The following is a 13,565-nucleotide window of genomic DNA, read 5'->3' on the forward strand; positions in this document are numbered from 1 at the left end:
GAGAGGGGACTAGACCTACCAGATATCAAAACATAGTATAATGCCTCAATAATTAAAACATTATAGGGGACTTCCCTGGTGGTCCAGTAGGTAAGACTCCACACTCCCAATGCAGGGGCCACAGGTTCAATCCCTGGTCAGGGAACTAGATCCCACATGCATGCTGCAGCTAAGAGTCCGCATGCCGCAACTGAGAGTCCGCATGCCACCAGAAAGATCCCGAGTGCCGCAATGAAGACCCAGAGCAGCCAAAATAAATAAATAAAATAAATATTAAAAAACAACAACAACATTATAGACCAGCTCATAAACAGATTTAATGTCCAATGGAGCAGAACAGAAAGTCCAGAAACTAAAGCTAAATAAAGAAACTAAATAAAGAAAATTTACTACAGGGAAAAACAAGAGACTCTTTAACAAATGCTATTGGGACAACTGATAGCTATCTGGGAAAAAAAAAAACCAACAACAGTGGAGCCATACTTCATTACATATACCAGAATAAATTCCAACAATATCAAAAACTTAAATGCAAAAAATAAAACTATAAAGGTACTAAAAGAAAAAAAAAAGCAGAATTCCTCCATAATGTTGGAGTGAGCAAGGCTAACTATGATTCAAAATCAGAAAATCTATCAGAAAAGATGGACTGATTATATTAAAAACAAAAAGTTTCTGTAAGGCAAACCCTCCCCCTAAAAAAACAAAACAAAAAACTATAAGCAAAGTCAAAAGAAATTAAAGAATTGGGGAAAATATTTATATCTCATATCACAAAGGGCTATTATCCTTCTTATGTATGAGCTCCTGTAAATCGATAGGACCAATGACAAAGCTAAAAATGAGCAAAGGGGACTATCCGGGTGGTGCAGTGGTTAAGAATCCGCCTGCCAATGCAGGGGACACGGGTTCGAGCCCTGGTCCGGGAAGATCCCACATCCCATGCAGTAACTAAGCCCATGCGCCACATCTACTGAGCTGGCGCTCTAGAGCCCGTGCTCCGTAACAAGAGAAGCCGCCGCAATGAGAAGCCCGCGCACCGCAATGAAGAGTGGTCCCCGCTCGCTGCAGCTAGAGAAGGCCCGCTCGCAGCAACAAAGACCCAATGCAGCCCAAAATAAATAAATAAATACATAAATATATTTTTAAAAATGAGCAAAGGATATGCAAAGACAAAATACAAATGGCTCTTAAACAAATAAAAAGATGCTACATGTGAAACAAATAAAACCCAAAGTTTGATAATACGTTGTTGTTGAGACTAGCGGGGAAGAGGCATTCTCATACATCACTGCTGAGAATGTAAACTAATTAAACATCTATGTAAAAATGTATGTGCCCTTTGACCCAGCACTTCCACTTCTGGATATATTTGATCATGTATGAAATAAAATATGTACAGGGTAATTTTGGGCAACAGTGGTTGTAAAAACAAAATACTGGAACTTTTATGTCCAACAAGGGCCTGGTTAAATGAATTATGGTAGGTCCATGCAATGGAGCATGATGTAGCTGGTAAAAAAAAAAAAAAGAAAGAAACTCTTTACATGAGATAATAGATTTCCAAGATGTATTACATAAAAGAATAAGATGCAGAAGTATGTACAGTATGACATATGTTGTATAAAATAGTAGAGTTAAATAAAAATATATATTCATATTTCGTACAAAAAGGACATAAAGAAATTACTAATAGAGGTTACCACTAGGAGGAGGGAGAAGGAATGGTCGGATGAGAGGAAGGCTTTTCATTGCAGTCCTTTCAATATTTTTTAAAAATTGTGAGTTGTGGGAATGTATTACTGATTCAAAAAACATAAAAAAACAAAACAAAACATTGCTTGGTGTAGGAAACCTGTTGCCTATGTGACAAAATCCAAACTTCTGAGTTTGGTAAATAAGACCCTTTATAACCGAATGGAGTCAGGTGTACTGGCTAAAAGTGCAATCTAAGGTCAGGTTTGGGGGATCAAAATATAGAGTCTAAATAGTCATTAGACTGCATGACATTGGGCATGTAATTTCACCTATCTAAGCTCCCTCTGTAAAACGGAGATAATGTAACAGTTCTTCCACCCTTGGGTTGTGAAGAGTGAAGAGACAATCCCCAGTAATTCTCAGCACAGTGCCTGACACATTGTCAGAGACCAAGCAATGCCAGCTATTTATTATGAATAATCTGGTTCCAATCTACCTTTCCAGACCTCAATATTCCGGTTTTATAGCCATGAACCTGAGGCTCCGAATCTTTCACTATTTCCTGGATGTGCCAAACTTTTAAAACTGGTTTTCTGATGACCTCGATCTCCATGCTCTCCTTGGATGAACTACCACCTATGATAATAAAATCTACAGCTCCAGCCCACACTTCTCGCCTAAGCTACCGATTTTAGCTCCTAAATAACTAGTCAACATTTACTCCTGGATGTTCCTGTCAAGGTGAGATTCTGCACCCAATTTCACTGTGTGTGGGTTTTCCCGCACCACCAAGCAATTCTTGGACACCAGCTGGGTGTCCTACAATTTAACTTAATTCTGACACTATCTACCCGGAGATAGCATCAGACTCCACAGGTTAAGGGCTCAGTCCCATAGGACTGCCCTCCACTTCAGATGGCAATTGCAAGTCCAGGTTGTCACCTGTGCTTCTGACCAGCTGGCTATAAATTAGAGGTCCCTATGAGCCCCTGTTTGGGTTCGATTAATTAATTAATAATTAATACAACAGGGAGAGGACAGTCTCTTCAATAAATGGTGCTGGGAAAACTGGGCGGTCACATGCAAAGGAACGAAACCGGACAACTATTTTATAACCTATGCAAAAATTAACTCAAAATGGATTAAAGACTTGAACTTAAGACCTGACACCATAAAACTCCTAGAAGAAAACATATGTGGTGAGTTCCTTGACATTGGTCTTGGCAATTATTTTTTGGATTTGACACCAAAAGCAAAGGCAACAAAAGCAAAAATAAACAAGTGGGGCTACATCAAACCAAAAAGCTTCTGTACAGCAAAGGAAACCATCAACAAAACAAGAAGACAACCTACTGAATGGGAGAAAATATTTGCAAATCATATATCTGATAAGCGGTTACTATCCAAAATATATAAAGAACTCATACAACTCAATAGCAAAAAAATAATCCAATTAAAAAATGAGCAGAAGATCTTAATAGACATTTTTCCAAAGAAGACATACAAGTGGCCAACAGATACATGAAAAGGTGCTCAACATCACTAATCACAAGGGAAATGCAAATCAAACCACAATGAGACATCACCTCATACCTGTTAGAATGGCTATCATCAAAGAGACAAGAAATAACCAGTGTTGGTAAGGCTGTGGAGAAAAGGGAACCCTTGTGCATCACTGGTGGGAACATAAATTGGTGCAGCCACTGTGGAAAACAGTATGGAGGTTCTTCAGAAAATTAAAAATAGAACTGCCATATGATCCAGCAATTCTACTTCTAGGTATTTAACTGAAGAGAGAACAAAAGCCCTAATTCAAAAAGATATCTGCACCCCCATATTCACTGCAGTACTATTTACAATATCCAAGGTATGGAAACAACCTAAGTACTCATCAATGTATGAATGGATAAAGAAAAAAAAATTTGGTATATATACAATGGAATATTACTCAGCCATAAAAAAGAATAAAATCTTGCCATTAGCAACAACACTGACGGCCCTTGAGGGCATTACACTAAGTGAAATAAGTCAGAGAAAGATAAATACTGTATGATCTCACTTACAGAATCTAAAACAAAACGAAACAAAATAAACCCAAGTTCACAGATACTGAGCCAACAGATGGGTGGTTGCCAGAGGCTGGGGGGTCGGGAGGTGGGAGAAATGGGTGAAGGGAATCAAAAGGTACAAATGTCCAGTTATAAAATAAGTCATCAGGATGGTGACTATGGTAAATAATACTGTACTGGATATTTGAAAGTTGCTAAGTGAACAGATCTCAAAAGTTCTCCTCACAAGAAAAAAAAAAATTCTGTACCTATATATGGTGATGTTTGTTAACTAGACTTATTGTGGTGATCATTTCACAATATGTACAAATACTGAATCATTATGCTGTACATCTGAAACTAACATAATGTACAATTATACCTCAATAAAAAAAAAATTTGCTAGGGCGGCTCACAGGTCTTGGGAAACCAGTTTACTCCCTAGATTACTGGTTTATTACAAAGGGTATCAATCAAGAGCCAATGAAGAGATACATAGGTTGAGGTCTTGAACAAAGAAGCTTCTGTCTTTGTGGAGTTTGGGGCCTAGCATGGTGGCACATGGAAACTTTTGGTTCACCAACCTGTAAAGTTCCCCGAACCCCGTACTGTTGGAATTTTTATAGAGGCTTCCTTACGTAGGCAAGATCAATTAGTAACTCCAGCCATGATCCGTTATTTCCAGCTCTCCCTTCTCTGGAGAAAGGGCAAGGATGGGGGGCTGAAAATTCCAAGCTTCTAATTATGGCTTGTTCTTTCTGGTGAACAGCCTCCATCCAGGACGCATCCAGGAACCAACCCAGAATCACCTCAATAGAACAAGATATGCTCCTAGTGTTCCTACCACTTAGGAATTTACAAGGGTTTTAGGAGCTGTGTGTCAGGAACTGGGGACAGAATCCAATATATCTATTTCTTATTATTTTACGCAAGGAAACAAAATATCCAGAATTAAATTCATTATCTTCCTCTGCTCCATCTCCCTAAGTCTGCTCCTTTCTATATATTCCTAAGATAGCTAACAGCTTCATTATACACTTAGTCATCCAATCCAGAATTTTAGGAGTCATTTTTAACTTTTTCCTCTCTCTCAACTGTCTCACTCAGCCCAAATGTTCATCAAATTCCTTCCATTCCAGTTCTTGAGTATCCCCTAGATGTCCAGGTTTTAGTTTGGACTCACGCATGTGCATTTGCTACAACAGCCCCAAGGGCTCTCATCTCAGCTTGCCCTTCCCCATTCATCCTCCACAATGCTGCTACAATTCGTTTTCTGAAACTCAGATCTGATCTTTCCACATTCAAACTCTTTTCCCTGGCCTCCCAGTGCCTAAGGAGAAAGTCTCTACTTCAGCTCAACCACACAGTCTCCTGTGCTTGCCATGCTCTTCTCTCATTTCTTGTCGCTCTTGTCTCTGCTCTGTCCTCCACCTAGAACAGGGTTAACTCAGGGAGCCTGTGAACTGGATGGAAACAAAATTACATTTTTATTTTCACCAACTTCTACCTGAAACTTAGCATTTCCTTCAGTTATGATGGTAGGCAGCAAACCACAGTATTAGCATTACCTGTGACTTTCTCAACAGAAGAAATCAATAAATTTTTCATATCATATTAGCATTGTTGCAGACACTGCAGAGTATCATTTATATTTCTGGTCCGAAATTATGGTAGTTACTAGATCACTCTAAATCTTGTTATTGAATGTGTAAATAACGAAGCACAAGTTACTCTATCACAAATTAGCTTTTTGTAATTTTAGGTTAAAAAATATATACTTCAATATTATTAGTTTTGTTTATAAGTCTACGTATTTTAATTTATGTATTTAAAAACATTATTTTGAGAAAGGATTCAGAAACTTCTCTAGACTGCCAAAGGGGTCACTTGCACAAAAAGGGGTTAAGAGTCCTTTTCCAAACCTAGGGTGTTCTTTCCCACTGTATCTTCCTGCAGGATTGCTATTCACCCTTTAAGACTTTGTTGAAACTACCACTCTAGCCCTAACTTCTAGACACCCTCTTCTTCCCCTCCACATTCCCACAGGCCCTCTGTATATGTCTGGCTCCCCCATTAGATAAAGCTCCTTGAAGGCAGGAAGGTGTCATTCATTTTTGTATATTCAACACCTAGTTCAGAGCCTGCCACACAGAGTGAAACAAAATTTTGTTCAATAAATAAATGAATGAATATAGAAGAATACAAGCAGATCAAATATTTTAGTCTCAAAATCTGGGTTTGAATCCTGGCTAACAATTAGTAGCTTTGTGAATTTGGGAAAGTCATTTAACTCTTTTAAACCTCTTTCTCAGGTCTGAAATGTGGATAAATCTCCCCTACTTATTGCACTCTTGTCAAGAGGATTAAATAAGGTAACTGTGTGAAAGTGCTTTGTCAAGTTGCAAGGGCTATACAAAATTTAGTTATCATTATACCAAGTTATCCAGTAATACATTTTAAAAATTGTGCTAAGGTCAGTCCATTATTTAAAACCCATCTCCAGCCAATCCCCCTACCTGCCTGCTATGGACTGAATGTTCATGACCCCCCTAGAATTCACAGGGTGAAGCCCCAATATGGTGGTATTTGGAGGTGGGATTTTGGGGAGGAGTCCTCATGATGGGATTAGTGCCTTTATAAGAAGAGACATGATAGAGATGATTCCTCTTTCATTCTTTCTCTGCAATGTGAGGATACAGAAAGAAGACTGCTGCCTGTGAATCACAAAGAGGGCTTTCACCAGAACCCAACCATGGTGGCAACCTGATCTTGGACTTCCAGTATCCAGAACTGTGAAAAATAAATCCCTATTGTTTAAGCCACACAGTTCATGATATCTTGTTATAGCAGCCACACTAAGACACTGCCCTATGCTATAGAGTGTATCCAGGAGCTTTTCTCTAAATGTACCAGTCCTTTGTACTTTCAGGTCTTTGTGCCCTCACTTCCATTATACTTCCTGTTATTTTGCCCAATGCCCTTCCCTCTTGGCAGCCTGGGTAGCGTCTATGGATTCTTCAATACTCAGCCCAAGTGTTAATAACCTCCTCTACAAACCTTTTTCTGGCCTCTCCCTTCCCCTGCACCTTGCACAATATATGAGAGTTAACCTTCTCTGAGTCTCTAGACAGCAGGCCTATTCTTCTCATCCATCAGGAATGCATGTTTGCCTAAGCATAAAATTGGACAAGCAGAAGTGATTAGAAAATATATGAAATGAATCGGTGACACTGTATGCTTCTGGTTATTTGTAAGAACAGCAGAGCCCTAGCCTGATAAGTTTAAATTCTGAATGATGAATCTGTCAAAAGTGCTTTAAATATTCAGTTTCACCTCATTATAAATGTAAATCCATTCACTCTAGCAAAGCAAGTTGAAGTTCATCTTGCAATGTCTATTTCAACAGTCATATCAACGCAGAGTACTGTGTCATTGAAAATGGCACCCTGAGGAGGCTCAGACAAGAGACCACAGCACCTCTGAATTCCTCCCATTCTCACTATGTCTGCAAGGAGAACAGGAGTGAGAATTCTAGCCCAGACCCCTTATCTCAGAGTGTGACAATGGAGAACAGAGGCCAGAGGGATGGCAGTCAGTTCCACACACAAAGAGTTACATAGGCTAACCTTTGCAGAGTAGGAGGAGGCAGTGGTGATCTTCCAGGCCCAAGGGCAACTCTACAAGGGAATTTCTGACCCTCTTATAGAGTTGCCTTAAGGTTTGCTCAATTCTCAGGAGACAGGAAACAGTTCCCAAGAAAGCACAGGAGTATGATAAAAACCACCAAGGCAATGATACACAGACAGTAACTGATTTAGACCAAATTTCGAGTTTGAGATTTAGTTTAAGATCAAGCAGAAGGAAATAAAGTTATCCCCTAATTACACTGTCGTAAATGATCTCACTTCCTACTTCAGAGACACACAAAGCGTGCATTAGGGAAAACTTTCAATTTCCTGCCATCCACCTTTAGATCTATTTCCCCCAGTACTCTGAGAACAAGTTGCCTGATTTGCTTTTGTAGTCCCTTGAGTTCTTCAGTTCCTAAAAGTCATGAGCCAGCTTGCTCAATGATGCCCCATTTAATTTATTAACTATTCCCTTACCTAAACGTCCTCTATAACCTCCTTACCTACAGTTAGGAAGGTGCTCAAGAGCTGCTCCGTGGCAACAGGCTTGATCTCTGTCCGCAGATTAACAAATCTGCCAACCACCAAGGGGGCTCGGCGGAAACCCAGAATCCTGGTTTGGAAGGTTGAACAGAAGAGAAAAATCTTTGGGGATATATTTTAAACAGTAGTTTTTTCTTTTTTTTTGGCTGCATTGTGCAGCTTGAGGGATATTAGTTCCCCAACCAGGGATCGAACCGGGCCCCTGGCAGTGAGAGCGCAGAGTCTTAACCACTAACCACAGGACTGCCGGGGAATTCCCTAAACAGTAGTCTTAAAAATCATGGTTAATCATATTAGGTGTGTAAAGGTATTGCTGATTGCTGGTAAGGTACATATTACATTACATTTTACAGGTTTACATTACATTTACATTACATTTTAGAGGTACATATATTTATGAATTTAATATCAAGATGTAAATAATTTATGTAAGACAAATCTAGCAAAATGTGAGCAACTGTTAAACCTAGGGAGTGGGTATATGGGTTCACTATACTATTCTTTCTACGTCTGTTAGAAATTTTTCATAATAAAATTTTAAAATTTAACAAAGCATTAAAAAAAATTGGGCCTAAACCCATACAGCGCTTCAAACCTTTACATAAAACATTGACAGAAAACTAGACAGATTAATCTAAAAGGATAAACTCACAGGACAACTTATATATAGATACATTTGAAGATACTTCTAATGGTCTAAGAGTGCAACCTTATTGTTGAGCACCATCATTTTTTTAAAAAAAGGAAATTTTCTGGCTAAAAAATACACACTCGCTGAAGAAAAGTTGGAGGGGCAGGATTTCGAACACACAGAAAATTTATGGGAGAAAATTAAAATCATCCATAATTCCACAACCGAGAAGTAACTACTGCCATTTCGGCATAAGACCATTTTTTCCTTCACATGTATATATAAACACATACTCACTCTTGTGTGTATATACACAATTGAGATTATGTTATATGCACTTCTGTCTCCTGCTTTTCACTCATCATTGTATCATGAGCCTTTTCTCATGTTATTAGAAAAGCCTTTAAAAATGACTGTGTACATGGGCATATGTATATGTATAACTGATTCACTTTGTTATAAAGCAGAAACTAACACACCATTGTAAAGCAATTATACTCCAATAAAGATGTTAAAAAAAAATGACTGTGCAATAAATAATCCATTGTTCAGGGCTGCTGACTGACTCTGTCCTAAACTTATTTTTAGAAAAGCCACAAAAGCAAGGAGATCAATAGATGTCAAAATAACATAAAAAATGAGAGAACTTCCTGAAGCCAGAGGAGGTGGTTAAATCCTAATGTAATGGAGAAATAGCAACCCAGAGCAGAAAAGTATAAGGTGGGAAAGAAAGTGGGGAAGTATTTTTTCTCCCCATTGACTGTTGTCAGACCTTCAAAGAACAGCAGCCACTTAGTGCTGGGAAGCCATGTCCAGTGGCACCTGAGCTTGGATGGGGCAGTTAACAAAAGGGGTAGGGGGACTGGCCACAGAATATCTTTCAGACTCTGAGGGAGGGAAGGGCTTTAAAATACAAGACCCCCAAAGCACAGGTGATAAATTGAAACGTTATAGAGACTTCCCTGGCAGTCCAGTCGTTAATACTCGGTGCTTCCACTGCAAGGGGCACAGGTCAGATCCCTGGTCAGGGAACTAGGATCCTGCATGCTGTGTGGCGAGGCCACAAAAATAAATAAATAAATAGAAATGTGATTACATTTAATTAACATCAAAAGTAATTTCCATACAAAGACCACTTCACTCTAAGTTAACAAACAGGTGTTGTGCTGTGCAAAGGAGGTACTAATCTCTACCCATAATTGGGGGAATATAAAATAACAATGAGATACCACTTTACATATATTAGATTAACTAAAATTAGTATGTTGGATAATATAAAATATTGGTATGGATATGGGAAAAAGATCTTCATGAACTGCTGGTGTCCATCAACAGAGAAACAGGAAGGGGTCTAGGGATGAAGAAAATAAGGAAACAAACGAGGTCTTGGAAAGACTGATACTAATGTGCAATTAAGTGATGAGTAGGATTTATCCAACTCTTTCCCACTAGGCCTTAGAAGAGGCAGTGAAAATTCATGGTATTGTGAACAAACATTTATTTAATTCTTCCCTTTCATTAGATGTTTAGATTGCTTCCATATTTTCACTACTGAAAATACTACCAGCTAAGATCTTGGTGTATGTATCTTTGAATTTCTGATTCTCTAGGGTACTTCCTAGAACAATCTGGGATGTTTGCATAAAAAGGTAGTTACTCATTCAAAGGGTATGAACATTTAAGGTTTTTGATACATAATGCCAGAGTTCTTAAAAGAATGACTGAACCAATTAACAATGACAGAAGCAGTATACGAACGTTAATGTATTCCTGCCAATAAAGTATTATCTTTTTTCTAATCTTTGCCATTTTCAGTAGGAGAAAATAGTATCCCATTGTTTCAATTGGATTTTTTTTTGGCCACGCTGCACGGCTTGTGAGATCTTAGTTCCCTGACCAGGGATTGAATCCTGGCCCACAGCAGTTAAAGTGCAGAGTCCTAACCACTGGACCACAAGGGAATTCCTTGGATTTTATTTTATTACTAGTGAAGATGAACTCCCTCTGTCATATTTATTAGCAATCAATAATTTCTATTCAACCAACTGTGTTCTTAGACCATTTTCTACTAGCATTTTAGAGCATGTATAAGATTTTCTAAACATTTATATATTAAGGCTATTAATGCTTAGATTATATTAGATTCAAGTATTTTCCTAAGTTTGCTTTTAAATTTTGTTTGATGTTTCTTGACATGAGTTAATTTTTTTTTTAATTTAGTTGAATCTATTTTTTTCTTTGTGATTTTTAAATTATGGCTTTTATGCTTAGAAAATCCTTCCTAATCCAGAAAAAAGACAAAAATTCACCTTTATTTTCTTCTGGTTTCCTTATAGGTTCATTTTTAAAATATTGTGAATAATTTCTTTTAAAGTCTACCAATATGCCCTGATTAAAGAGCTGATCAGAGGAGCAACTGGGATACTAGACAATTCAGTTACAAGGATCCTGATTAGTAACTTGCTAAAAAAGTATTAATTTTCCTAGTAAACTTATACATTTAGAATTCACATCTATTTTCCCTGTTAGAATTATCCTCGTTATTGAAGCTGTGCATATTTTGTATGAAGGACAATAAAATTCACATATATGTCATGCTATATGTTTCTAGCATATGAGGATAAGTGAGTATTATTTAAAACAAAATCAAAACAAAACAAAAATCAGGACTGCCAGGCCCAATTAGTGACCAGTTCAATTTAGGGACTTGAATTCAAACTCTGGTTTTCTTCCTGCCATTTTATTTACCAAGAACATCTTCACTCATGCCAATGAGACAGGGCATAACAGAATGAAATGACCTAAAAAAGCCTGGAGTTAAGACATTTACTTTGGTACTCCTAGTACCACCCAAATAATGAGGAACTCATACAAATTTAATGGAATTAATCAGTTATCTAAAGTAGGTAACAAGCTAAAGTTATTAGATTTCATTTTTTTATTACATTCCTTTGAAAGGCGTCCACAAGTCCTCTCCAAGATATTTCTAAAAGGAAACAAAATGAATGTAACCCACTGTGATTACACATACCTGTCCAAATGAAAGGCTGCTACCTCTGCATTGTGTCTATCATAACCAGCATAAGGTTCCCCTTCTACCACATAGTCTCGGTTATACCTGCAGAGTGAATGGGAAGCACAGATGTAGACATGAATTACATCAGTACCAGAGGCGACAGCACAAGAGGCAGAATAGAAATTTGCAAAAGCCTAATTTTGCTCTAGAAAACTTCTTTGTCAATCCTGAGAACAGTCATGGATTAGCATAGATCACTGGTTGATGTGGTGAAGATGAAGTGGAGAAGAAAACTAGAATTATACATCTACCTCTGCAATCATTCTATGAATAAAACACAGATGTTATTTTTATCCCTCTAAAAGACTTTCAATGTAGCTTAAGTAAAACTATAAGGTACTTTTCTGGAAGGTGAGGACCATCTTTGTATCTTCAGCACAGTGTTAAGCCTATAGTTCATGCTTAATAAATGTCTACTGAAATGTTTATTAGACTAAGCTGAAGTAAAAGGAAAATATGGCAAGGCTTACCAGAATGGCTATGGCAAGGCTTATTAGAGAAGTTTAAATTTCTTGGGGAAAAAAATGGTCTGGATATGCCTCTGTTTTTGTTAACAAGGAGGCAAAGGTACATTTGCCTTCCCTGTTAATGGGAAGAACTAGACACAATTCACCTATGACCTCTACTGTTCACTTGCATTTCCTCAATCAAAAGGAGACCTATCAGGCTTTACAAGACAGAAATAAGTTGAGAATGACGTGAAGAGGAGCCACTCCACTAAGGACACTTGGATCTCCAATGCTGAAAAGGCCATGGGGAAGTGGGAAACGGTACTATACAAGGCAGTGACCTTCAACATAAATGACCACAGAATAAAAGTAAAACCATGTCCACCAAACACATTTTCAAATCAAAGTGATGAAACATTTATGTTAGAAGGCAGACACGCAAAACCACCTGGTTGGACACCAGTTTCTTCCTAGCATGGTCAATATACTCAAACATGGGCTTCCCTGGTGGCGCAGTGGTTGAGAGTCCGCCTGCCGATGCAGGGGACATGGGTTCGTGCCCCGGTCCAGGAAGATCCCACATGCCGCGGAGCGGCTGGGCCCGTGAGCCATGGCCGCTGAGCCTGCGCGTCTGGAGCCTGTGCTCCGCAATGGGAGAGGCCACAACAGTGAGAGGCCCGCGTACCGCAAAAAAAAGAAAAAAAAAAAAGAAAAAAAAATACTCAAACATATTTTTTTGTTTCTAGTGTCAAAGCATCATTTAGGCTGCCAAGGATTACACCTGTTACCTCCAAATTAAAAGTCTCAATTTTTACACAGGACTGCAGCAAAAGCTGACACTATTCAAGCACTTCTCTCTCCACTACAGCTGCAGGCTGTCCATAAAGCTGGGCGACAGTCCTTGAATATCTTATTTCTCAGGACTCCAGAGGAGCCACAGGAAGATTTGTGGTGATGTGCAGTCCACTCCTTTCAGTGAAACATTAGAGAACTTTCCAGTACATGGAAAGGCTGCTTGGAGTGGAATGTAAAACCCTAGAAAAATCCAGGAACTTTGGGAGTAGGCTGGAGAAACAGGGAGGGAAGGAAAAGGGAAAGGAAGAAGAATCAAAATGAAAGAACTGCATTGGAGTCCAAAGGTGTGAATCCTTAGTTCATGCTTTGGTTATGAGAAATACGGAAAGTCAGAACTCTGGATCTCATTTTCCCCAGCTGTAAAATGAGTAGTTGGACTAGTTGACCTCCAAGGTCCCTTTCAGCACTTCCTAAGATCAGTCACTGACTTCTACCCACCCCCAGGCCCTTGCCATCTTGTTCCTTTCCCACCATAACTGTAGTTTTTGCCTGTGAAAATCAATTTACTTCCAGAAAGGATACAGCTATTGGGTTGGCCAAAAGGTTCATTCAGTTAGTGAACACGCTGTTCAATAAAGATCTTCATGAAAGTGAAAAATATCTTTTTTTACTTAAAGCCCCATTAACTTTTTGGCC

At 38.6% G+C, this 13,565-nt stretch overlaps 1 protein-coding gene across 5 annotated transcripts in view; it reads right to left on the bottom strand.

Moving 5' to 3' along the window:
* FAM20B (FAM20B glycosaminoglycan xylosylkinase) overlaps positions 1-13,565 on the bottom strand; it is a gene marked incomplete at its 3' end in the record, with an annotated part of 41,629 nt that overhangs the window by 11,996 nt on the left and 16,068 nt on the right. For all 5 annotated transcript variants that reach the window (XM_082612756.1, XM_082612757.1, XM_082612758.1 and 2 more), the window contains 2 exons: positions 11,581-11,667; positions 7,879-7,988 (listed from right to left, as the gene is read on the bottom strand). In XM_082612756.1, coding sequence (XP_082468882.1) covers positions 7,879-7,988; positions 11,581-11,667 — 197 coding nt within the window. The remainder of the gene's footprint in view (positions 1-7,878; positions 7,989-11,580; positions 11,668-13,565) is intronic.

Source organism: Mesoplodon mirus (genome assembly GCF_964341445.2).
Source record: "Mesoplodon mirus genome assembly, chromosome: 3".
In the NCBI taxonomy this organism is placed as follows: Eukaryota; Metazoa; Chordata; class Mammalia; order Artiodactyla; family Ziphiidae; genus Mesoplodon; species Mesoplodon mirus.